The 27,430-nt window shown below is 39.2% G+C and overlaps 1 protein-coding gene across 4 annotated transcripts in view; it reads left to right on the top strand.

The window, feature by feature from the left end:
* FREM1 (FRAS1 related extracellular matrix 1) overlaps positions 1 to 20,052 on the top strand; it is a 72,486-nt gene extending 52,434 nt beyond the window's left edge. The window contains exons 27-36 of one of the 4 annotated variants that reach the window (XR_694745.2): positions 21 to 165; positions 2,465 to 2,594; positions 4,016 to 4,088; positions 4,853 to 5,002; positions 6,184 to 6,422; positions 7,149 to 7,196; positions 7,483 to 7,665; positions 9,952 to 10,067; positions 17,179 to 17,269; positions 18,658 to 18,790. Coding sequence is in view for 2 of the 4 variants with exons in the window: in XM_009678830.2 (XP_009677125.2) it covers positions 21 to 165; positions 2,465 to 2,594; positions 4,016 to 4,088; positions 4,853 to 5,002; positions 6,184 to 6,422; positions 7,149 to 7,196; positions 7,483 to 7,665; positions 9,952 to 10,067; positions 17,184 to 17,269; positions 18,658 to 18,857 (1,370 nt within the window). In the remaining 2 variants the exon portion in view is untranslated. Of the gene's footprint in view, positions 1 to 20; positions 166 to 2,464; positions 2,595 to 4,015; positions 4,089 to 4,852; positions 5,048 to 6,183; positions 6,423 to 7,148; positions 7,197 to 7,482; positions 7,666 to 9,951; positions 10,068 to 17,178; positions 17,270 to 18,657 lie in introns of those variants that run through there. The other 3 variants (XM_009678830.2, XM_009678831.2, XR_011137893.1) reach the window with 3 other exon arrangements.
* Positions 20,053 to 27,430: the final 7,378 nt, after the last annotated feature.

Genomic DNA, 27,430 nt, shown 5'->3' with positions numbered 1-27,430 from the left:
CTGTTTCTCTTCTTTTCCAGGTGGATTTATCCATGAAGGGTTTAGCCAAAAGGATTTAAACAATAAAATCATACTTTATGTCATCAATCCACTGCAAGAAGTGAATTCAGATGACTTGGAGTTTCAAGTCACAGATCCCAATGGAAATTCAGCAGTCCCCCAAATGTAACTTTGATCTTCTGTTCTAAGCACCATAATGCATCGTGCACCTCACCTGTCAGGCCTCTGCGATGGCTTCTGCCTTAGGTCAAATGAATCACTGCTGGGTTTGCACCTGAGCAGAAGTGAAAGTAGCTACAGTTTGAAATACTCAAATGGCCCTTTCATTTATTAAAGGATAAAGAAGGTTTCTCCCCTGCAGGGTAGGACTAGTTTCAAAGGGCTAATTGCAAGTCAGATTGGGCACATTTCTCATGGTATGTGAGCATGGTATCTTATGGCCTACAAGACCTCACAGAAAGATAAAATGGAATATACCATAAGTGACAATTAGGCGTACAATATTTGGAGAGTTGAGATGCTGACTTAGTGACAGGACTGTTGCTTCCCCTACATGCTCCTGCAGCTGGAGATCACTCTTCTCCTGTGCTGACAGTAATGAGCACGGGATTACAACAAAGGGCAAACTCTCAAGCAGTAAAAGCTATGAGAGTCATATTTTTGCATGAGAGCACTGAAAGAAGAAGGTGCAGGGCATCCTCTTTGTTGTGTACTTCCAATATTTCAAATGGGCGTATCATCAAAATTTCCTTTTGACCTATGATAAATCTACTGTATGAAGTAGAGACTGGGGGATCATCTGAACTGTGCTTCGAAAATCATGACCAAAAGTGGGAGTAGTTCCACTGCAGGGGCAATGTTTCTCTTTATTTCTGAAAATGGGACTGAATGTTCAACCAGTTTAGTTAATCTGAAGTAACTGAGAAAAATAACAAAAGCTATTTCCATGTGCTAAATTGCCCATCCACAAGCCAGGCATCATGAAGAGGGGGGAAACAGAGGGTGGAGATAGCTGGCTTCAAGCTTCAGGCTCCTCTGCACAGCATTTCCTTGCAAGCTAGAGGATGGAGATAACATTTCAGCAGTTACACACTATGCCAAAAGATGTCCCTGTACTCATACGCATCTGAATACAGCGAGCGCTGTGTTCAGCTCTTCCCAGCTGCACTGTTTGCTCATAAACACACTGATATTAAACCCATCACTAAAATGCAGCCGCTACATGTGGGAAAGTATGGGTTCTTCCATATCAATAGCAATACATTATATACTTTTAGGGAGAAACAAAAGAGAAATCACTTTTCATATGGAAAATATGACTTTCAGAGAAGTAGAACATACCTATTACCTGCACTGGATTTTGGAACAAAGGGGAATTTGGCTTTTAAGGAAAAATCCATGTTTTTAATATTGCATTTAAAAGCTAGTGACAGATTTGTTTGAACAGTTTATCACCTAATTGTCTCTGAATCAACGACAAGTTTGCTTTGCATGTTGATAGCATTCAAATTAAATCCCAGCTTTTATCTGAATGCTGCTGGACTACACCTAGCATATACACACTCTTTTGTAAACAGAAAACAAATCAGCTTCCAAATTGGCTGTCTTTCCCAGCATATCAGAGGATCTAGGACAGTAGGGGAGACCCTCCACCAGTGTTAGAGCTATTCAAACCTTGAGGTCTATAAGTTTGTTTTAGAAAAATTCAATTAGATTTGTAATTAGCACAGCTCATTTTCCTTCTTTCTGCAGTCTTTCATTCTCTGACTCTCACTAGTTTTTGCTGCACCTTTTCAAAAAGGTTGTATCTTTATCAGCTACCCTCTGCAGCATGCAGTCCTCTGAGGTTCGGTCATATTCCGTCACAAGCAATTCTAAAATTCATTGTGTGAGAAGTCTGGACTCAGCTGCTTCAGTGTATGAGGAGAAAGTAGAAAGAAAATTAAAATTAAGGGAGTGGGGAGAACAATGAATAGAGGCAGTGAACTGCTGGGGCATGGCCTGTACCCCAGAGGAGAAGGGACCTAGTTAGAGGAGAGTTGAAGGAAGGTGGGAAGAAGAGAGAATATTGCAGAGGCAATGCCAGGATTGACAAATAAAACCACAGGGATGGAGGGACCCATGAAGAAGCAATGGCACCTTCTCTTGGCAGACCTTATTTTATGGCCAAACTTCCCTTTTCAAAGCTGCTGGAGAAAATTCTGCTATGAATCTCCTCTCTGGTTTTAAGAGGACATTCAGGCTTGGTTTGGGGCAAACAGGGGCTCAGCTGGAAGATTTATTAACTGCTTCTCTCTCTTTCTAATCAGCCAAATCACACAAATGTGTTGATTTGAAGACAAAGAATTAGTATGTGTATTGGCTGAATCAACACTCGAGAAAGAAATGTCAGCTTATTGAACCTTCAGGCAGCAGGGGGCAGGGCCAGCTTTTTTCACGTAAGTTTTCCTTTCTTTCCCCACAGACTAGAACTAAGATGGTCTCGGATTGAAATGCAACAGACTGAATATGAAGTGTGTGAAAATGTAGGAATGGTGTCACTGAAAATCATAAGGGCAGGACACTCTGCGGACTCTGCCTTCATCGCATTGAAGGTAAAGTCAAAAAACAAGGCTTAACTGGAAATTGCATAGTAAACAATAGAGCCAGTTAATTTCTTCCTCAGATTTAAAAAATATTTCAATAATCTGTAAAAGGGCCGTCTAACTCAAACCAAATTCATCAGGACGTTGTTGCTGGCAAGACAGCTGGTTGAAAATCTTCTAATAAACAGTTCTGAGGGGAAATGCTCATTAACAAAATGGGATATTTTGGAGCATTATTTCAGTTTTGACAAACTTCTGTGAAACAGCAGGCAATTTTATCTGGCATTCTGCTCAGGAGTCTGGGTTTCCACTTTGGAATCCAGGCTTTGGGGAATCCCTGATGGGTCCTGGAACTTCTTATTTTCTTGCTTACATTGAGGATCCCAGGAGCCAGGGAAATTCAACTCCACAGTGTAAACCTATGCCTGCCACTTGTCCCCACCATTTCCCTGCCATCAGCCTACAAAGTGACCCAAGGGACCCAATATTTTGGGTAAGAGCCTCTGTTTTATGTCATAAAAATTCAGCTGAAAGCTAAAGATTTTTTATATTTTGTAAAACATGTTTTCTGCAACTTGCCTTCACAAAACTTATTTTTTTCCCCATAAAAAGGAAATTCTAAGCTTTTTCCAACTCTCCTTGTTAGCAAAATCCTAACACAGTCTCCCTCATAGTTTCTCATGTTTGTAACCCTAATTAGAAACATAGGTTTGATTTTTATGCTAATGAAGTCTGTCAGAGTTTTGTCATTGACTTCAGCGGAGGCCATCCTGCCTCGACCGGTACGTAATGGACAGATTTTTCTAGCTATCCTTCACGGACGTCAGTGACTATGCTCTGCCTGTCACTGAACTAAAAAGAGCAAGCAAGCTGAAGCCAAGAGCAAGAAGGCAGCGTGGAAGCTGGTGTCCTCTGTCGGCCTCCTGTGGAAATGCTTGGAGGCCTAGGAGTCCCTGCACTTCTGTTTAGACATGCTCCTGCCTATCCTGACTAGTCACTGGGGCTAAGAGGCAGGCCTGCATGCAGACTCTTCTTTCCGTGAGCAGAAATGGGGGTAAAAGGAGGCCTCAGGAAGAACCCAGATGGGGGAGCACAGCTAGGCTGATGCTGCAGGGCAACAACGTGCTCTTCCAGGAAGCTATTGTGTGCCAGTCCGGGAGCGAGCTGTGCCTGGGTCCCCAAGCCTGCTGAACAGCTGTGCTGTCTAACGCAGTCTAGTAGCAGTTCGAGAGGTGAGGAGACATGATTTTAAGATAAGCAAATTTTCTTGATTATGAGTTTTAAATCATGAGCAAGGCTAGGTTGATGCCCAGATTGGCATATCTTTTTGAGACTCCATGGAGAGACACAGCAGCTTCAGCACCAAGCAGAACGCACCGGTTTGGTGAAATAGGTAACAGCAAGGCATCTACTGTTTGATTTCTTCTCAGATCAATGAAATATCTGCTGTGTTGGGAAAGGACTTTGCAGTGACTCCCTCTAAGCTTATTCAGTTTGATCCAGGTATGAACCAGTGTGCTAACTAATTTTAAAATAAAAACGCAGTGATTGTGAAAGCTGCCATTTTGGAGAGTGAAATCTGTTACGTTTTTGATATTAACTTTAGAAGTTAATGCTGATTCTGTGATGCAAAAACAGTTCTCAAAATGTTTCTATGACAGCAACGTCTATACTAAGACATTTCTCTCCTGCAGCATCTGACTATTCCCAAACAAACTCTGAAGCCTTTCAGCTAATAACCAGCCTACTTCTTTATCCTGGAATGATCTTTTCTCATTTCCACTACAGTAAATCTGAACTAATCTAGTTAAGACAAGCAACTGAGTCAAAATTTTGTAACTAAGTACAAAATCTGCATTTTAAAAATTTGTAATTAGAGTCAATGTACTCTTTGATCAATATGCAAATATTTTAAATATTGCTCTGTCCCTAAGGTTAAGCTTTCAAGATAAAAGAGCATATGCTATATTTTCTCTTTAAAATTGCAACGGAAGTCCTAAATATACGTATTATAGCCACCATTTCCCATGCCTAAAGCAGCTTTTTGTCACAGTGTGTGCATTTGAGCTGAATCATCATTCTCTGGGAACAAATTTGGTCTTAATGTTATTGGGAGAACAGCAGAGGTCCAATTAGTTGGTAGGAGCACAACAGCATACACAAGCTACTCCTTTCTAACTGTAGACATGTTAATTAATATATTTCTTTGAAACCTAGATTGATTGAAATAGTAGTTAAACAGTAATTAAAATGTTTATTTCTGTTAGGAATGTCAGCCAAGACGTGGAATATAGCAATTACCTATGACGGATTAGAGGAAGGTGATGAAGTTTTTGAAGTAGTTCTGAACTCCCCTGTGAATGCCATTCTTGGCACTAGGACAAAAGCTGTAGTGAAAATTTTGGACTCAAAAAGAGGTACTCGCTTTTGATCTTGATCTTTAAAACCTGGAACAATCTTTGGTGAGTGGCTACATATTTTCAACAAAAGACGTTGTTGCTAACACTTACCTTCGTATCAAAACGCATGGTTTCTTTTTAGAAAAAACAGGCTGCACAGCTGCAGACCCACTATTCTCTCACAAAACCATGTCCCTCCTCTTAGGAAATGGAGCATGGAGAAAGCAACATGTACAAAAAGGGAAGGGTGCTGGTAGAAAAAGAAACTGCTTTTCATAATGACAAGATTTCAGTTCTCATTTATTAGAAAAAACAGGTCCATTAGAACTGCTTTTTGCTGGTTGTGTAACAGTTGTTACACTGTTACACAATTTATTTTCTTCTCAGCAAAGAAATCTAATAACTAAACTCTGCCCTTAAAAATAATTTTTGTAATGTTCTACAAACACAACATTATACAATGCAACAATACAGCATGCAGCACTGACTATTATAGCATTTAGGCCATTATTTCCTCGTTATTGTTGTGCTTTTCAGTGAACAACTGTGGCATGCCTTAAAGTTGAAATAACAGTAGAAAAATATAAATAACCAGCAAAGCAGCTGAGACTTCTGAAAGCCGAAGAATTTCTTCCTTTCTGATGCTCGGTGAAATAGCATTTTAAATACATATGTTACAAAAAATTATGCTTCTTTTAAAAAAAAAATCCCTTTAAAAGTTTATATATGGTTTCTCTTTAACACCGATGATTTACATTAGGAGTTAATTGACATAACTAACGCGGAGGAACAATTGCGCGTTGAATTTCTGCAGAGAAACCTGGTGGGGCAAGAAAGAAATATCACTAACATTAGCTAAAGATACCCCTCCCTGTCCAAAAAAATCCAACCGCAAACCACAGTTTACGCATGAAAATAGAGATCTTCAGCAGATACTTGGCAGAGATTCTGATCAGCAGTGAGACTGATATATTACATGCAATAGCATGCATATATACGGGTAGTAGTTGCATAGACAGTTGTCGTCGTAATTAAGGAAATCACATAAATGAGGACGGCTGAACAAATGGCAAATCAACCACATCAAGTGAAAAAATCATCCAACTTTTAATGACAAGCTGTTTACATGCCCATATCAACGTGACCACTTATCTGCTCATGGAGTTAGAACTGACCATCTGCCATTTTTATGTTTTCAGGTCAGTGCAGCTCTTTCCATTCCTCTGGCCAAAATAAGCACGACTTCTGGGGAAGAGGCACACTGTTTCCAGTTTCCTCAGGCTTCTCCTCACCTTCCAGGCCTGGCAGCACTCACTTGGAAGGCATCCCACCGCCTCCTTCCAAAGGGATGGTAGAACATAGAGGGGACAGGCTGCAGGAACACAGCTTGGCAAATCGGTCAAGGACCAGGCTGAGAGTGATTGGGAACGGCAGAATAGTAAGATATTTCTATCGTGCAGTGATGGACTGATTTATGAGTTCTTTGGGATTTGACATCTTTATTTAGTTGCCATATTTTAGCGGTGATCTTACCTAACTACACACTAGCCGTAAAATACCTGAGTTTGCTCTGAGTCAGACTTGAGAACTATTTGGAAACAGTGAAAAAAGAGAAATCTCTGATTTCGAAGATGTATGTGTGAAAGCAAGGAAGGAAGACAGAGCTGGGGAAGTCTCACGAAGCAACAAGCCTGAGTAATTATGCCGTTTGTAATCCTGTCTAACTTAACGGGTCTGCTAGGAGAAAGAAGCAGGGTTCTACTAAGTCACTGCAGCCAGGGCAAATGTATACAAGCTGTGCATCTGGTCCTGAAGTTGTAAAGCTGAAAATACAGTTCGTTTAAACAGGGAACAGTTACTTAAAGCTTGCCTGCTGAGTCTCCCTCTTATAGCTGGTTTATGCTACTTTAATTAAGCAGTTTAATAACACTCCGCTATGATCTAAAAAGACGATGGAACCTGTATAAAGACACTTTTAATGGGTGACTTTTAATGTCTGTTTTCAGAGGTCATTCATTTCCATTCTCAGAGAAAAGGAACTGAAACTAAGATATGTTCTGCATGATTCAATAGCCTAGGTTATGCAATGAATCTTACATGCAGTCATTTTCCCTCTATGATGCATGGATCTGCCCATCTCATTTTGCCATTCTACCTTTTCCAGGTTCATCCCTCATCTGTATTTAGAAATGGAACTGATGTGGCTTTCAAAGTAAGAGTATTATGAGTATTTTTTCCTTCATTTCTGACTTTTTCCTGATTGCGCTCTTTCCAAGTTTTGTGTAGAGTAACTTTATAATAATTTATTTGTGACCAACATTTTATTGTTCGATGTATCTTTATTTCTCTTTCGTGTCATTTCCCCTTGATTTATAACAATTTATTTTTTAATTCTTTTCTATTTTTGGTGGGGTTTGTTTAAGATTTGCTGATAAGTGGTAACCTTTTCTTTTCCCTCTCCTATTTTGTGTGTGTGTGTATGTTACTGTAAAATCAAGTATCACGGGATGGTATCGCTCAGAATAGAGGAAGACACCTCATCAGCTAAAGCAAACAGGAAGGCTGAAGCCTCAGTAATTAACCAAGCACAATCTCAGATAGATACAATCGTCTGTAGGAAGACAGAAATCCCGCAAGCTGATAAGGCAGAACTGGCATCTGAACTAAGCTCAAGCCATCAGGTATAAAACCTTTTGTTTCACAGGCGTTCTCACCATCTGTTTTCAGTCATGCTGTTTTCAAAAATGATTTAACACCTCTAAGATCTGTAGCCTAACTCTTCCCACTCCAAAATAGAGGTTATCTAACACATAGATGAATTAACAACACAGTCCTTGTAGAGTTTTAGTGTCATGAAGATTTAACATAAGAGCCAGTTCATCTGTTCCATGTAGCTTTGTTTGTGTGTAATTATTTTGCCTCGAATGTTCAAACACTGTTCCAATTTCTAGGACTTTTACTCCTTTCCAAAGGCCTGTGCGCCAGATTTAAAGGGGCTCTTGCATTACGAAGAAAGCACTCAAAAGCTGTATCATTGTGATCAAATAATATGGAAGTTCTGGAATTCCCAAAGCAAAGTAAAAATGCTGCCATTAGTATGCATCTAAATCAGAGCACACGTAGCTCAACAAAAAGCTCAAATGAGCAGTAACGACTTATAAGCCAATCTATAGTGTTTTTCACGAAAAATATAATTTTCTGTCAATTCTTTGGTATGACTTGGAAAAAGAATTATCTTTTAAGTCCTTTATCTTACTAAAGGAACATCTACAGGAGCCTGTGCTCTCCCTACTGTTAAGTTCTATAGTCATTATCTACAAATGATTCTGAATTTTGCTATTTTTGTGTGTGCTTCCCTAGTACACTCAGTTTATGTTTTATATGGGTAAAAGAGATTATTTTAATATTTTTTCATTGAAAGGAATTCAAGTAACCTACTGTGATGTCTTTAAACTTCTTTCCAATATAAGTTTCAATAGGCTTTTCATTCATGATGAAGCTCAACAATGTGCACTAATTTGACACTTGAAATCCCAAGAGTTTCATTCTGAAGAGCTGACATGAAGTGTATATTTGTTTGCGTATATAAATAAACATACAATCTATAACCTATAACAATATTTTATATATATATATGTATAAACCCATGCACATCCTGACACACTACTGCATTGGGATGCTCTACGTTGATTTGGTAGTCCAAAGAAAATATAAATGCTCCTGCTTTCTGCAAGAAGAATATCAGATTTTGTGAAGAAGTGGTAATTATTTCTCCCGCCAGACCCTATTCTTTTCTTGTATAAGGTACAGCTGGAGATTCTTTAACCATCTGATTTATTGAAGCCCACAGATAGTCAGTATGGATCTCTAGATTTACTTTAGAGATTTATTAGAGTAAATCTCTAGATTTACTTTAATTCAGAACAAAATTGTACAAACGAAGTTTGAATGGAAATGGTGTGCAACACCCGAAGAAAAAGCAGGAAAAGTGTTAAAAGAATAGTGAGTATTGATAATGAAGGACACAGTTCCCACCATGCTGCTCCAAGGACAGCACTCCCAGCAGTAAAATTGAGACTCGTGTTTCTTATGCCTAGACCAGAAGGCCTGCACTCTAATACAACCCCAGCACAGATCCCTTGTCAGTGAAAGACCCTGCATCCTAGAAGCATAAGCACGGCAACAAGGTTGCAGCGTACCGTACATGCCATTCCTTTTCCTGCTAGCTCACAGAGAAAATAGGCATATATTCCTAACAAACAAGACAATCAGCTGCAACCTCACCTAGATTTATGAAGATTACAATAAGCAAGACTCTGAAGCAGAGGACCACCCTGTAACAGCTACTGACTCTACAGGGGATAAAAGAGCTGTCCAGAGTAAGGTTGGCAGGCACCAAGTGAGAAGGTCTCCAGAGATGCGATGAGGGCCTGACTGCTGGGGTTGCCTTTCCTCTGCATCATGAGCAGGTTATCCTGCCAGACCACCTGGGCACAGATGTCCTGGTGCTTGTGGGAATGTGGGGGTGAGAAAGTGAGTGAATGAAATCTGTTGGAAAATGAGTGAGAGTAACTAAAATCAACTCACTTAGGGATTTTGTAAATATATATCACCTGTCCTTCCTTAGGATCCCATACTGGATTTTGTTACAGCCCATAAATTCCCAACATAGACTGTGGGAACCAGAAAACAGCATCCAAACAAATATGCTCTTTCAAGAAGATTTCTGAATCTGGAACCATGTGGAATTAGCCTTAATTCAATACTTATTATAAATTGTAGGTTTCTCTGGCAGGCATGTATTCCTTTATTTTTCTTAAGCAATGCTTTAGTTTATCATACATATTAAAGTCAGAGTTCAATTCAATTCTGGAGAAGCCATGAGCAGCACCTCCAGCCTTTTTCCTGATTATTGGTGTGAGAACTAGGTCACTGTGAGCAGGAGCTTATTTTGCCTTTTATTTCAGGAGGTGAGTACGAAAAAATGTCCTGCTGGATGGAGCCACCATGAGGGCAGCTGCTATTTCCTGGTAGTGAATCACAAGGTCACCTGGAATACCGCTGCTCGGACTTGTAAAGAACAGTAAGAGACTCCTCCAAACAAATGTGTTTGTTGTGTGCTGGTTGCTCCTCTAAACTGAATGCTATTATGGCTGAGTTCATTCTGTTAAGCCCCACTTTGGCTTTTTTTGGCTGCACAGCACCAAAAAAAAAAAAAAAAGAAAGAAAATATGATAGGCCCTGGGATTCTGACCCAGTGGAGGATTTAAATATTATTGGTCTCATAAAGTTTGGGGTGCTTATCCTACCTTATTTGTAACATGAATTCCTGAAACTGTCCTGTGAAGTTGCTTTCCCAATGGGAGAGGCATTAATGTTAGCCTGGGAGAAGAAGAGCAGAGCAAAGACTCAGTCTTTCATCTTCTGTGATCAACCACTGTCTTAATTCTATCTTCACCTGATACAGAACAACGTTGCCAGCTCCTGTGTGCCTCACAGTAGTCATCTGAAGACTCAGCTCTTTACAACCTTTAACTATTTGAAAACTTTAACTTTCAAAAAACAAGTAAATTTCTATATTTCATGGATAAATAACAGTTAAAATAAATAATAAATATTATTCCAAAGTGGGAAGCAAATAGAAAATCCAACATTCAAGCCAGTCTTGCTTTTTGGAAGTCTGCTTTGTGATTTTGTCAAAGCCAGCTTGGGACTGGAAAGAATGGTAGCTAATGGAGATTGCAGTGGGATCATGCATGTTCTGCACCTTGCGTTGAATTCTGGTGAAAGAAGAGCACCAGGTTTTAGACTAAGTTGAATCATAGGACCCTTTCCCTTTCTCCGTGAAATGAAGATTGAAATAGGGAAGAGATGGAGATGAAGGAAGCAGAATATATTCAAAAAGTGTTTCAAGAATCCAAGAGCAACATGAAGTACAGACAAGCATACATAACAAGCCTTGATTTATTACAGTTGCTGTGACAGCTTATTTTGTTTTGGTAACATGCAAAAGGAAATTCTAAGTTCTTGTATCTCCTAGATGATGTCAGCTACGCTTACTAAAAGTTAACTTTCTGTAACCTGCTGTTGTGAGCTTGCCACAGATTTCACATTGCTAATTGTCTTCCTGAAAGTTTCAGCTCCTGAGATGGTTATACTACATCTGCTTTTATTCTGATACTGTCCCAGACCAAGCTGGCAGTTGTGAATATCCTAATATTTTTTCTGAAGTCTTCAAGATTCACTTGAGTCATTGGGAATTTTCGCTGAATTAGTTGTATGTCCGTTTGCTGGGAGGTGTTTCCCATTTCCAAGAAGAGTGTGTTCTTGGGGACTCATACTGTTTGCAGGAGATAACTTCCTGCAGAAGGCTATAGTGCATAATATAGAAGTTAACCTGAGTAGTAGGTGGCAGTGTGAAACACTTACGTGAAGAGTCAAGGCATATCACTCAATCCACACGCAAACGAATCCTATGGCAGTGATAATTTAATTAATGTCAGATTACCACAGACTGAGAAAGCTTTATCACAGTAAATGGAGTACTCCTATCGCCATTTGGAATTGGTTTACAAAAGCACAACCCCAGGCACAAACAAGGTTATATGCATTTAAAGTCCTACTAGAAAATAACTTAATACATTTTATTTTGCTTCTTTTGCTTTTCTCCCTTCAATTTTGGTATTTCTGTAATTAATACTTCTACTGTTGGCAATCAAATGGCTCATATTTTCCAATAAGCAAATGAAATCAGCATGGAGGCAGCTCCTTAGGTTTTTATACCAATAGAAAAGCTAGATTTTAAATGAAAAGATTAGAATCGAGTTTCAGTAAATCAGCCAATTTCACTGAAAAATAAGAATCATTTTCAACTACATAAGCTGCTTGATTCTCAGTTTCCATTCACCATTCTTGCTGGACTTTTGCTATGAAATATAAAACACAGGAAAAAAATATAAACAATGTTACAAATTGCTTTGGTAGCAGTCTCCAACTAATCAACCTTCAATCGTCTTAGAGAAAACCCTGTTATCCTGAGAAGATGAACTCGAGATCAATCAATTCAGTCAAAGTATTACTATCAATTTATTGTGGGAGCAATTACAGTATGTACAGAACCATATGTAAATGGGCTTATACAAGCCCATTTGGACTTGTATCACTTTGTGTTTCAGCACTGAGTTTTGACATCTGCTTGCAGCTATTTGCTGCAAGTGGCATATCAACCTGTTGTTCAGTATCCCTGTGCAGGGATAGAAGCATACGTAAGGATCTGCTTGTCTCGACACAGGTTGCTGCATGCCATGGTGATACTATGGGTGGAAAAAAAATCAACTAATTGCTCTGAAAATCTTGCTGCATTTCTACCCACCTCCAGTACAACACAGAGAAAGGCAGTTTATAAACTCACTTCTCTGAATTTGTTCTTTATGCATGAAGAGTCTCTTGGCAACATGAAGAGAAACATCTGAGAGAGATTATGATATGGTGATCCCACTGCAGCCTTGCTTAGCAGCAATTTTGGTGGTTTATTTTGCAGCTCTTATTTATCTGATAGGGACATGCTGTCCCCAGAGAATCACTGCAGCAGGGATCACTGTCATGGGAAATGGCTTTCACCACTGCCACTGAGGAGACTCTCTGCTGTACAGCCAAAATCCGGGACTGCCTTTCACAGAAACACAGAATGGCTGAGTTCGGGAGGGACCTCTGGAGATCTAGTTCAACCACCACGCTCAAGCAGGGCCACCCAGGACTGTGTCCAGATGGGTTTTGAGTACCTCCAGCCAAGGAGACTCCACTGCCTCTCTGGGCAACCTGTTCCAGGGCTCTGTCACCCTCACAGCAAAGAAGTTTTTCCTCACGTTCAGACGGAACTGCCTGTGGTTCAGTTTGTGCCCCTTGCCTCTTGTCCTATCACTGGGCACCACGGAGAAGAGACTGGCCCCATCCTCTTGACACCCCCCCTTCAGATACTGGTACACATTGGTCAGATCCCCTCTCAGTCTTCTCTTCTCCAGGCTGAACAGGCCCAGCTCCCTCAGCCTTTCTTCAGAGGAGAGATGCTCCAGTCCCCTCATCATCTTTGTAGCCCTCCGCTGGACTCTCCCCAGGAGTGCCATGTCTCTCTTGTACTGGGGAGCCCAGCACTGGACACAGTACTCCAGGTGTGGCCTCACCAGGGATGAGTAGAGGGGCAGGATCACCTCCCTCGACCTGCTGGCCACACTCTGCCTAATGCACCCCTAATGCACCCTTGGCCTTCTTGGCCACAAGGGCACACTGCTGCCTCATGCTCAACTTGTCGTCCACCAGGACTCCCAGGTCCTTCTCTGCAGAGCTGCTTTCCAGCAGGTCAGCCCCCAGCCTGTCCTGCTGCATGGGGTTGTTCCTTCCCAGGGGCAGGACCCTGCACTTGCCTATGTTGAACTTCAGGTGCTTCCTCTCTGCCCAACTCTCCAGCCTGTCCAGGTCCTTCTGAATGGCAGCACATTCTGGTGTGTCAGCCACTCCTCCCAGTTTAGTATCATCAGCAAACTTGCTGAGCTCATGGGCCTTCAGACCCAAGACATACTGTTTGGTCCTTCAACTGCCATTCAGGAAGTGTAGGTCTCCTGTAAGCTCTGCATATCTGCCAGCCTCATCTGAACATTTTCAGTACCAGGAGATACTCTTTAGCAGCACTAGACACCTATTTTGAGGCACTTGAACAACCTTCTAGGTGATCAAAGAAAAGCCCAGGATAACCAGAGCACAGAGATGCTCAGTAATTCCCCCCTACATTGTTCATATACAGGACATGGATTATTACAGAAGTTCAACTCAGATATCTTCCTGTACTGTGGGGATCTTGGCAGCTAGTAAATGTGCTTTTGCAGAACTTAAGTTTATCAGAAAGGCACAAGACCCCTATGTATTGGAGAACTTCATGTAAAAACAGACAATTTTTTTGTGCTGAATGTGTTGCATATAATGCTTCAAGGTCAATGGCTGCCTGAAATATTTGCTTAATTTGGGCAACTGCTCTGAGATGATGGATGGTCTTGACTTGACAGCAGAAATTTCAAAGCACACAGACATAATTTGCAAATGGACGTATTTGGCACATGAGTCAGTGATAAGCGTGCTTTTTTTTTTTTTAAATAAGGCACTACGACCCCTTCTCTAGAGTCATTTAAATTAGGAAGTGGTAGATTTACATAACTCCATAAATAACATTGTCTTGTCATTTCCTGTGTCTGGCACTCTGCCTAGTGGCACAGGTTAGTAGTATTATCGTAAGTAGTACATTCCTTCAAGATTGTCTCATTTCCCTAAAATACGTCTAAAACTCTGACTAGGTTTAACAATTAGAATAGTTGTTCACTCCTCAGTCATGTGTATTTCTCAGGCTGCATTTAGAAAGTACTCCTACTGAGACAAGATAAGATAAGGTTGTAATTGCTGCAGTGTTTTCACGACGCTAAAGCCTCTCCCTGGTACTCATACTGAAGTAAAAGTCTGAAGCTGTTATTGCTTAGATCACCCCCACATGTTATAAATGATGTAGCAGTTAGTAATAAAACCTAGTGGTTTTTGTTAGTTTTTAATTTTCCTGAAACAACTGAAACATTGGGAATAAGCTAACCTCACTTAAATTAAACGACTTCATTCCAGGGCTTAGACTGTTCTTATGCAGAAGCCAGATGAACTGCCCTGTTCCTGTTCCTGCTTAGTTACTAGTGACACCACAGAGCCTGCTGCCTAAATCTTCTTTCAGCCCTAACTTTGGTTACTGGCCAACCACAGCCACTCTGAGGAGGAACGGCATCTCTGCCACTGAATCAGTTACCCTGGGAAGACACCCAGAATGAATTGACCCTGGTTCCCTAGACCTTTTGTCTGGAAAAGAAGGTAGAGATGGGAGCTTTCCAAGAGGCTCACTGGAGATTTTGGGCCTGGAAGACCGGCTCAGAAAGGTGGAACCACACCACCTTTGGGACATAGAGGGACCAACAGCATGCACAAAACTTTGAGGAGAAGCACATTCAAAACTTCTACTAAGAGCTGGCACCACAACTTTGCCATTAATGGATAAAACTTTGAAAGCCAAAAGAAGCTGCACAATCCCTGTCCCCTACCACACTGCTGCTAACTAGTTTGTGCTGGTCCAGTCTACTGTGGGTAAAGTTATGACCGAGGTATCTGAGGCTATGCTACCACACCTCTACCCCTTGAGAGTGTACACAGATATCAATGAGATTTTCTGTGCTTTTGCTCTCTGGTGGTCCCAGACACAGGGGGCAGTTGATGGGATCCACACTCCTGTGTGGTGTTTTGTCTATGGCAGCCACAATTACACAAACTGCAAGGGCTGACACTCCTGCAGTTCAATGGACCCACTGAACAGTAGGGAGTAATGGGAAAATCTGCTGCTGCTTCAGCTCACTGCAGAGAGGCCTTGGGAGAGGGAGCATCCCATCAGGTTACAATGTATTTGCTCAGTACAATGCTATTGTATGCCCAGATCGAAAAATGATCTAGACTTTGCAGAAAGTGACTGTGCAGAAAACTAAGCGCTACTACTTGGCTACTACTCCTGATGCAAAGTTTGCCCACTTCTCTATTTTGTGCAGTTATGATATAGCATCCATGGGATCCGTACTGTTGGAAGAGACACGTCAGCAAACGGGATGGAACTCCAGGCATTGACAGCAGACTTGGTGGTGGGCTTCCACCTCAAGACCTATCAAAGGTCTCCATAGCGGCAGCATGTCTGTCATGCCACCCTTGAGGTCTGGTTATTGTATCAGGTCTCCAACATGTGTCTTTATCTCCTTAGATTTAAGCAATACTGATCTTCCATCTCGGGTACGTTGCAACAGAAATGAAGTCAGCAAACTCCTGATATTGCCACTGGCTCATTCTGCTGCTAGGAAAGCTTTTCGCTCTCTTAAAACCTGTTTGGATGAGCAGCACTGCTTCCTTAAACATCACCCAGGCCGTTCTGGAAGGCTGAAGGTGTTGACATCCCTGTTTGAAAGAGTGACAGTCAGAAGCATTGGACAATAAAAATAGCAGAGGCTCAGTGGGAAGGGAGGGTTGTTGTAGGCAGGACAGGCGAAGAAGGGAGATGATATCAGGGCAGGCAAAAGACGGATAAATAAGAAAGTGAAGCCACTGTTAGCAGGCAGTTCTTGGCAAATATGAACGATGCCATTTGTCCCTTAATATAGCATGAGAAGCGCTTCCAGGTTTGGGTTGGCCCCTAAATGGTTTAAGAGCAGCCTGCTGGTGCTTGCATTCATTGGAGGACCTGGTAGTTGCAAGACCATTCAGTAGTTAGGGTCCGAGAGTGATGCTGGAGCACTTTAGGTACACAAACACACACACAGCAGAGCTTCTCCTGTGGTTTCATTTGAAAATAATCTGGTTAATGCACACCAAAACTGCTCTTCGATCTAAACTAAAGCATAGTGATCACGGGCAACCCAACATCACATTTCAAAACTACACTACCACTCCAAAGCAAAAGCCTAAAATAGACGCAGCCTGAGTTCTATCTTGAAACATGTCTGAGATTCTAACAGTGTAATATGAAGCTTTAATCCTGTCAGGATAGAGTTAAAAATTATATAGTCTGGTGCACTACAAAGTGGGTGCAGCTTTATCTTTCAATACGCTTGGATTTTTAGTGTGGACAGATTATTTTTTTAAAAAAAAGAATGCACTGTTTTCTGCAGCATAATTCTGGCTTACAGAAAGGGATGTACCAAAAAGGCTTAATTGTAGTTTTAAAGGATATTGGACTAGGTGATCTCCAGAGGTCCCTTCCAACCTCAACCATTCTGTGATTCTGTGCTTCTGTGATTTTATAAGAATTATATATATGTCAATGATTGTGTCAATGTTCTAAAACATAGTTTGTGAGTATGAGGTATACGTTTCCTGTATCCATCTCATTCAATTGCACAGCTGATTTGATTTTTCATTAGGAAAGTTGAAACAGCAGTCAAACTAAGAAATTTCCTCTCCATGTAATCCAGAATTTCACAACTTTATCTTCATATAATTATCTTTTCATGTAAGCATTCATTTCCCTGTGAAATGCTAGCTATGTGCTTTATGTTAGAATCGGTGCTTTTTGTTGGTAAGTCCATGGGAGATGTCTGTCGGTCTGTGGAATTCTAATTATTCTGTCCTCTCTTGTTGAGCTTAGATACCTGGGAAGTCTAGCAAGTGTGGCTAATGAACAACACATGAAATGGCTGTGGGACTTCAGTGGGAGGAAGCCCTTTTGGATAGGCAAGTACATCAGCTGACAATAAAGTGTGACTCTTTCCTCAGTCAGTGCTTTTGTTCGCCTTTCTTTGGAAAACAGGAACTGCTACAGCAGTTCCAGCCCAGTTTTCAAACGTTGCATTGTTCTCAACTTTCCGGTGCTTTTGTTATTTCAGAGCAAAGCATAAACTGAAAGGCATCATGCACCTGGCTACTTTTATAGGTCTTTATCAAAAAGAAGAGTTTCTCATGTGAGAACTTGCTGACTTGCTGGGTGTTTTTGCCCTGAAACCTTTCCCATTTTAATCTTAGCTGGTGAAATAATTTCCAGTAGAACTCTTATTCCTTTGTTTATGTCACTTTCTTTTGAGTGTTACTTTATTTATCCTTATTTATTTACTTTAAATAATTATTTATGTAACGGTTAATTTACTGTTTGTATACCGTTACATCTTGTATCAGAAACTCTGTGAATTAAGTATATGATCAGTTAAAGAATATTTCATCACACCACCTTAGATTTGGTTGACTATTTCTTGTTATGCACCTTTCAATTTAAAAGAATAGAAAGAACTTACATGAGCCTTCTCTGTACTTCCTGATATCCCTTTTTGTGAAAAACTGCCTTAGTTCATAGATTACTCCTATTGCATTCTTCTAATTTTCTTCTTCCTGTGCCTTCACATTTCAGGTACTTTTTTCAGACTGTGAATTGCAGTCCTCAAATAGCTCTTAATAAATTTCTGAGGTGGATTTATTAGTGATACTAAATCAAATTTAAAAACTACAATCAGTTTGGAATCGTGTTTAATGGTATCTTGATTCTTTTAACCTGAGAGAAATAACTCTTCTCATAAGAATAAAGACCACAAGCCCATTGTATTAATCCTCGGACTGTGGTGTCCTCTAGCTAAGAAGACATGCTATGTTTGAAATACCTATGTAGCTTGTATTAACTCAGAGACAATGTGAAAAGACATGTTTCAAACTGTTAAAATGAATTTGTTTTCAACAGTGTAAATAAGGTATATAAAGATGTGCTGGATTTTATTTTCAGAGGAATCTGGTTAAAGTCTGAAGCTGCCTAAGCTTGAACAGAATATTCTGTTTAGCACCTTCAGTATCAAAAGAGAAACTTGGGAGGAGACAGATATGCAGTAGACGGAAGGGGAGAAAATATTGCAGATAGATGGGTAATGAAGAAAAGGATATTTTCTTTTATTCAGATGGCACTAACCGCCTCATGAAATATTCAATTATATTTTGCTTGTATTCCTCCAGGTGTTGTTTTTTTTTTCTTGAAATAATCTTGCATGCATTTTTTAACAGAGGGATAGAACAACATGCTTTCTTTGGCATCAGGTTCTAGAGATGATAAATATCACTAATTTGCTCTTACTGATTTGACCTAGGCTTGAACGATCGAGTGAATGCTGGACATTGGGAGTGGAACAGCGGAGAACCCATCACCTACATAAACTGGAGAAGAGGCCCCTTTCGTGTTCCAAAGAGAGGGAAGAATTGTGTATTGGTGCAGAAGCGAGGGAAATGGCAAGCAACTGACTGCAGGAAGGTCAAACGGAACAGCTATATATGCTCAAGAAAGTTGTAAAGAATGGAGGATCTTTGCGCAAGCATGTGGCCTTTCCTGTTGTTTCAGTTTTATTTGCAGACATGTGAGGGTAGGCAGTTAGAAAACTCTCTAAATTATCAGCACGATTTTTTTTTTCATGCTGCCAGAGGTGCAGATGCATTGGGCTCTAATCAGGAAACAGAGGTCAGTTGCAAAGGCTGGAGTCCAGGTTAAGATTTTATACTCCCCTCCAAGATTCTGATCTATCACTTATTCTGAAGTATTTTTACACCAAAGAGCAAGGCCAGAAGGCATTCATCAAATTTCTGTGTAAACATACTTAATTTAAAAAACAAAAAGAAACTAAATATCTGTTGATTTCCTTCTCCCTGAAGGAGTGGCTGTGAATTGGCTGTTGCTTTAATTTAGTTGCCATAAAACTGCAGTATTATCCTATAGTCAAGGAAAGAGGAAGACTGCTTGGGGTTGGAATGGGGGCAGTCTGCTGGCTGAAAATGGGTTATCCTGGGTAAGGGAAGAGACATGATATTCAGATACAGATGCTTCTTTTGTGGATGTCCTAGTACAATATTGTACGAAAAGAATTCTCGTGGAAAGGCTTAGTGTCAGCGTACCAACAGAAGCAAAGGCTTATATTTCTCTTTCTAATTGCACAAGATCATCTCCCAAAACTTCATATCGTAATGGAGCTGTTCATACAGGGCTGTATATTGTTTGACATTCCTGATCAAAATCACTCAATATTTTTCAGCTGTGCCGGATGGTGCTAATAATATTTGCAATGTAATTAAATAATGGGACCTCTGTAAATCTAGTGCTATCTGAAAAGACGGTTTATGCAAAACATTAATACAGAAGCTTAATCCCAGAATACTATCACAGGATATTCTGTGATACATTAACATCAATAGGATTTATATGTGTGTATAAGCCAAAGTCATCGTGAGACATATTTGGTAATAAAGCAGCTATGGGTTTTGAAATGTATTAATCTAAGTCCTCATTAGGAATTTGAGGTCTTTTAATAATAATAATATAAAATCCAGATTTAGTTCTGAGAAAGGCTTAAAAACCAGTATTTAACAGGAAAAAACAACTGGAAAAATAACTTCATTTTAGCTATATGCATTTGTCTTGTTACCACTTGGTAATGTTATAATAAAGTTATTTTTTACTTGTCAGAAAAAAAAAAAAGGTTTTTTCACTTTAGGAACCACTGCCATCCTTAAAATTTAAAAAAGAAATAAGTCACAAGCTTCCTAAAATAAAATAAATAAAGCCTCCTCCTTCCCCCCTCAAACCCTTCTTCTGCCCATGGGTGTGGGTGTGACAGTTGGTGTGGCAGAAAGTCGAATTTGTCCTATACCATATGAACTCTCAGTTTTCCCACCTGCCCTTCTGCAGCCCAGCAGTTCATTTTGTCCTCTCCTCCATCAGTGTCTATATTCAGCCAGCCCCTGGGTCAATTGCATTTTCACGTCGTTTGTACCTCTGCTCCTTCTGAGGTTCCTCAAAGTAATTTCTCAGGCCTGAGAGGGACCAATTGCAGCAGGATCACCTCCCCTCTCTAGGCTGAGGCACACTATTATAAGTTTTAGCCTTCCTCCTCTCCCACAGCATGTGTTAGAAGAATATGCATCTGAGTAGCTGGGCAATCTTTCTTTTTTAAAGGAGAGAACCTTTGTGAAAGTACTGCTGCAGGTAAGCACAAGCGCATTGCAGTGTTACAGCAAAAAGGCTACGGGGAAAACCTTGTTACCCTTGCTGTTGATATCAACAGATACAAACAAATATATTTACAGTATTTCTTCTCTGTAATTGTAATCTTTATGCCAAGCTTCTGAGCCTAATCATAGACTTTTGTATAAGGATTTATCTAGACCAATAAGAAAACCACTGTTAGCATAGCAGTGCTAATTGTTTCAAGAATTTCCCAGACCAAGAGGTCTCTGAGAACCTGTCCAGACTTGCTCATATTTCTCTGATAGTTTTCACTGCAAAAAAGATTACGCTCCAGAAAAAAACACACTTGGGAACCAACTTTGAAAGTATGTTGATCGGTTACTCTTGTGTTCTTGAATTATAGTGAAAATTAGACTAAAAAAGCTTGGTAAGTCATAAAGTTAAACTTTATTTCCTTAGAGCTTTCTGTTTATTAAAACTGCTGTGTTAACTGCTGATATCCTGATAAAACCCACTGTGATTATTTAAATATATCTCCTAATTTTTTAATGAAGGACTTAAGAGAGGGAGAATTTTGGCCATGGTGTTCGTTACCTGACTAGTAACTAATAAATGACTAATGGCTAGGTAGAGACAGTAGTAAGCTGACAGTTTTGTTTGTGTGAGAAGAATGGAGATTTTAGTCTTTTCCTTCTTCCTTAATTCATCTGAACTGCATTAAAGTGACCGAAAAGTATTAGGATTTCAGTACACAGCAGATCCCTAGTTGTGCAAATCATATGCACTTACTCGTTTTAGATTCAATACAATATAACAATACAGCTAAAATTCTTTTATGATAGTGCAAGGGTATTTCTAACCTGAAAGGCTGCTGAAATGAGTTTCAATACATTCTGTTTGTTTTGTTCTGATAAGGATTAAGCACCCATGGAGTCTGACACAACAACAGAAGTTCTTTCTAGGTTTTTTCCTGCATGTTTATAGCAAAGGGAATCTAGGTTAAAGAGTTTCGTTATGGAAATATAATTTTTAATTCTTGATTCGTTGTCATTTTTTCTTTCTACTCAACAACTGATAAGCTTCCACATGCCCCTGTGACCCACAGTAATCTTTATGCAATAAATATTTCAGATATTAAAATGAATAACACGTGCATAACATGTTTTAATGAGCAACTGGAGAAATCAGTTCAAACAAACTGTTTGAAACACTTGTTCATAAATTATCCTTAGTCTGTCCTTTAAAATGAAGTATTTTTTCAGTGATTTTTACACCTTTCTTTAGAATACTGGGGTCCAGAGGATATGACATATTTAAATCAGGGAAAGCAAAAGTAAAAGAAGTGAATCATTTTTTGTTGCCATAGGAAGCTGCTATCTCTGAAAGGTTTAGTAACAGCCGTAAAATTCCAAGAAATTATTGTGACTTTTTCTAGTCATTTATATGGCTCGAATTAGACTCTGTGTAAACTTAAGAGAAAGGCAGTGTTTACATGATCAGCATCACCAGGAAAGTTTTCAGAGCCTGAAATGAAGAGCACTGAGCATGTGAGTATTTGTGTTCACCCATGGATGTCATGCTTTTTGGGCAAACAAAGCATTTAGTACATCAGAGCAATCCATATGTCTTTTATACAGAGCAACAGAGTAAATGAAGATACAATAGTTCAGTATGAGGAACCCAACTGTTAGAGTAGCTTTCTTTAGAAGGCAGGCTAATGTGATCAAGATGTTTGTGCGCAATTATGTCTCTTTTAGCCACGTCTCTCCTTGTTAAATATCTTTTAAATCTGTTGACCAGTTTTAGCTGAACTTGACAGAGGAGTAGATGATTCAAAGGCAATTGTTTTGAAAAAAGAAATAAATCAACAACTAGCCACAGCAGCACTTCTCCCAAAGCAAAATATTTTGACCAGAATTTTTGTGGTCTTACACTGTACAGAACTTATAGTGGGGAGACTTTCTGAATTTAACTGTGAGGAAAGCTGCAGGTCAACATTTTTTCTCTTATTACCCACCAGATTCAACAAAACACAAAGAAACTAAGCTTCAATAGCCTTAGAGCAAATTGTTTGCATTTGTGTGGATAAATGTGTTATTAACTTAATAGAAATCAAGTTTTAATCTGAAAAAAGTCAGCAGTTTTCAAGATCTCTTTGGAGATTGAAACTTACTGACTACATTTATGTTTTCAATTATTCTAAAATTATAAGAATAGTTTTGAGAGTATGATATACAGAATTCAGTGAATAATGTGATTCTACCTTATTTACAACACAATACTGGTGCTAAGCTAATTTTTGTATTCATAAAACTATATATACTGTTATGCGGAACTATGTAATATGTGTTAATACAAAACTGATGTATATCATTTCGGTGAATACATGTTTCTTCAGTTCCCTTCCATAATTGTATAAAAACTTTTTGTTTTTATTTTCAGTTAAGCACAATATAGCTACTGTTTACTCTATGAAGTTTCAGAATTCTGTCTCTTCTTCTGTATGAGTCTATTCTATTCCAAGATTATTACAATATGGTGATTTGTTCATGAGAAGCTCACTTTTAAAGAGGAAAATACTGAAATATTTATCATCAGAAGTGACTCTAAGAAACTAGAAACTCTGTAATTGACAGGTCTGTAAGTAGATATTCAAGAGGATGAATGAATTCAAAAAAGATTGTCTGTCCACAAAACTGAATTTAAATGTAATTATTAATTTAAGAAAGAATGTAAAAAATGCCATTGTCTCTCAGTAAGCTTAGTCACGTTCACGGAAGATATGCAGATTTCGGTTCTGCTCTCTTATCCCCCTACAGCAAGCTATGCTGCATGTACATGGAGAGCTCTTACTCTTGTTTCCATCACTTAAGTACTATTTTGTACATCAGTATACAACCAGTATAAGGTTAGAAGATGAGAACACATTAGGGTTTGTTGCTTTATCTAATGCTAAGATAATACATTTTTTCAGTCAGAAGAAGTCCAGACTATCCTAATGAATAGGAATATGATATCTGAAGTACCACATATAAGCACAATAGGAAAAAGGAAATTATTTTATGTTTACAGACAAAATTGTTAGGTGTTCTAATAAATTTTTACTTTAATTAAAGAGTAAGAAACTTTATCTGCATCTTCTTTCTTGAATTATGCTAGACACACTTTTTTGATGTTGCTCAATCACCACTCCTTTCTCAGATCATTCATGGCAATCTAAGATGTGTCTTGTTAAGCGTCCACTCTCTCCTGGGGACTGAAATTCTTCCATGTGTCCAAACTCTTCCTCCCTTGGCTCACTGTCCCATGGCTTAACAGGCTGAAGCAATCGGGCAAGTACCCAGTAGAGCTTTCCCAGGATGGGTCTGAATTTGGGTATGCTCTCAAATAGATGATATATATGTGCCAGTACTATTCAAGAGATGCTTCAAGTGGGCACCTGTCCAAAATCTACCTGCCTGAGAACTACAGTACAGAGAAAACCATCCCCTGCATTTGGTGTGCTTATACAGTTTGTTTGATCTTACTTACTGTCAAGTGCTGTGAGAACAAGGAGTCAACCGGAATAAAAAGTAAACCACCCTAGCTCTGCCGGACACACAAGTGACCATTTTCAAATGTGAGTATGTTAATTTTAGCAGCAGTTTGAAACTTTGATCCAGTCCTGTTGCTACAGCACAGAGAAAATAAACAGAGAAACATGAATAGAAAGCTATAAATGAGGGGGAAAAAAATGCAATAGAAGATTTGAAACTGAATAGAAAAGGGGAGAATGGGTAATGTACAGTAACTAAGATTGAAGATACAAAGCTAACCAGATTTACTGCCTGTTTTTTCATATCATACCTTGTCAAAGCCTTTTCATTTCATTATCCTAACCTCCATATGAGTCCAGTAAGTGATTTTTTTTCACATAACCCAATAAAATAAAAACCACAGATGGCTTTCTTTGAAACGTGTAATAATTGGAGAATAAACTGCATAGTGTTAATTCATTAATTCTGAGTTCTTTATATGGGTTCTGTAAAAGATATATCGGGGTACAAGTCTGTCTACATAGAACGTCACTTCTAAAATGACAGAATATTGAAATGGGCTGTAATATATGAAATCCATTTTAATTATTTAATCATCAGTCATGCTATGATGAGACTATTTAGCTCAACAGAAGGCAAGTAATTCAAGCACTGTGTAAGAATTATTTTTAGGCATCAACTGGCAGTACAACTAATTACTCAGTTTCTGTCCAAGATGGCTGAAACTAAGGGTCTGAAACAAATAAATAAACCAACTTAGTATTTGTGTAGCACTTGCCAACACCTGACAATACTTTACAAAGATTGGCAAATATTTACTGCAACTATTTCTAGTGAGAGTGGAATGCCCCAAATAAATTGCTATTATGAAGGCAAATTGAAGCCTGCTTGAAAGAGATCCCTGGATTTAGCCACAAAATTTAACAACAAAATGCAGTAAAAACATGCGCTATGCTTATTTGAAAGGGTAATAAGGCAGGAAAACAAGTTTTATAAAGATATAGCACGGCAGTTTGTAGAAATCTGGTATTAGCTGTATGTGGAACACAATGATAATGTGTCCATTCCAATCCCTGTTGACAATTACTAGCCTTTGCAGCCGATGTTACCAAAGAGAGGCTTACAAATATTTATTACTATTTTTACTTTCGAAACGATTCTACAAAGCAGCTTTCTGAGCTGGGATACTTTGCCAAAAGCAGGTCGGCCCCTGGCTGGCCTGAGAGGCTGAAGACAGATCCTGCGCATGGTTACCTCCCCAGTGAACTCCAAAACAGATTTAGATTGTGTGTTAATATGGACCAAACTGCCCCTGGAGGTACCGGGTCCTATTTCTTCCCATTGTCTTGCTTCTTGGAGAGTAGCCAGAGCTTACTATCATAGGCATGAAGGAGCAGTACTACACTGACCCGATAGGACCAGAACTGGTATGCTGCTTCTGGCTCCCAGCAGATCTCTCTAAAACCATCCATGAAAAAAAGCATTCTGTTCTCTGCTTTTGGGTTGCAGAGTGACCTTGCTCATACTGCTTTGCTTCAGTCTTCTTCCCTACCCTTTTGCAAATATTTTGCGCTTTTATATCTGAAGCCCTCTAACGTAGGCCTTGTTATTTGCTATATGTTACAGAACAGAACATAAAGGGACCCTGGCCTCAAATAGCATTTTTTTTTTGGTTAGAGACAAATATAGCACCAGTAACTTGTTATCTGTATAAGCCATTTTCAGCTTTTGTACATCCCTTGTTAATGTTTTCACTCCACTGGCAAGCCAGACTACTTTAGCTTAGATAGAAGTGTTTAGTTTAGACACAGCCTAATCGTTTCAGCTATAACATTTTCTTCCTCTTTATGTGTGGATGGAGGAGATATCCTTAAATCATCATATTTTCTCCGTAAAAGCTGATATATTCTTTGCGAACACTTGTAAGAACCCTTTGAAAATATACATAATAAAATGATTTTTCTCATGTTCCTGCCACAAAGAAGAAAAGCTCTCAACAGAAACTAAGATGTTATCTGAGCACTACCCCACACCTCACCCATATCAGATAAGAAGAGTAGAATACTCCTCTACACCTTGCTGTGTGTTTTTTTCTTTCAGGGTAGACTAGGGTAAAATTTAACTAAGAACTAAAACTCTGTTCTCTTCTACCTTGAATGCAGTGCAATTTTTTCAGTCATCTTTGAAAGGAGGTAAATTGGGTCTCCCAGGCACTTAGTTTTCAGTCCTGTAAATATGCATGTCAGTGACTTAAAGAAATTTTGCTTATATGGATAAAGTTATATGTAGATATTACAGGATCAAGATCAAAACTGGAGGTTTTAAGCAGTTAGCGCATCACTGTCCTAGACTTAGTCAAGACCTGGCAAAAGAAGAGAAAAATAGCCTAACTAGCTAAAAACAAACAAAAAGAAGACACCTCCATCTTATTCCTATAACCTAGAAGAACTCTTTAAATTGTTTTAATTACCTTCATATTTTTAAAATTTGAAGCAAATTCCTGCAAAAATATATGTTGCTTCAAATGAAAGACTGACAAATGTGTTAGACCCTTACGTGTCAGTATGTCTGTCTGACTACTGTCCCAGACTTATACCTATTGGAGCAACTAAAATAATGAAGGAAAAAAGGAGGAAAAGTCCAAAGGTAATGGTCTTATTTCTGCTGAATAATTCTGAATGATGACTTTTAACCTGTAGCAGATAAAAGAAATTATAGATCCGAAGGTCCACTGTTTCAGCCTTACTGGGTAATGAAGATAGGATATGAGCATTTAAGTTGTACTTCTAGGCTACATAATCTTATCTACAGTCAAACTAATCCTCTTGACTCACTGCTGCTCCACCCTAATGCTTGTGTAAATATGATACAAAGACTTTTGGAGGCACACCTCACAGCTGATCTTGTTGCAGATGCCAAGCTTTTCTATGATTGCTTTTCTGATAATTGTGGAAGAACCTATCAGCCCTCCCAGGGCACACTTGAGACTTCAGGAAGGCATCAAGCCAGATGAATTAAATTGCTCTGAGTTCAAGTTACCCAGCAATTAAGTTAATGCCTGACAGCTGTGCTTTCCTTAACACGATCACCCCACTGAGGCGAAAGCACAAATACGCTCAAATGTTGGTGTGTGAACCTCATTCTTTTTGGAGCTTCATGCGCTTCTATCTTAGGATGTACTCGGGATAGCTTCAAGATAAGGACAAGCTCTAAGACTCCACTAACTTTGTACTAAGGTTATAAGTCAGTGCCTCATAACAACGTTGATGTGCGATTAGTTTACTTCAATTATGAGGCAATAAACTAATTCCCCATAAATAAAAAACAAATAATGCCAAACATTTAGTACAGATCAACCGGGTTTTTAACTCT

The sequence above is a fragment of the Struthio camelus genome, chromosome Z (assembly GCF_040807025.1).
Source record: "Struthio camelus isolate bStrCam1 chromosome Z, bStrCam1.hap1, whole genome shotgun sequence".
NCBI lineage: Eukaryota > Metazoa > Chordata > Aves > Struthioniformes > Struthionidae > Struthio > Struthio camelus.
The sequence above is the reverse complement of the archived record's forward strand: the minus strand, read 5'-3'. Positions and strand labels throughout refer to the sequence as shown.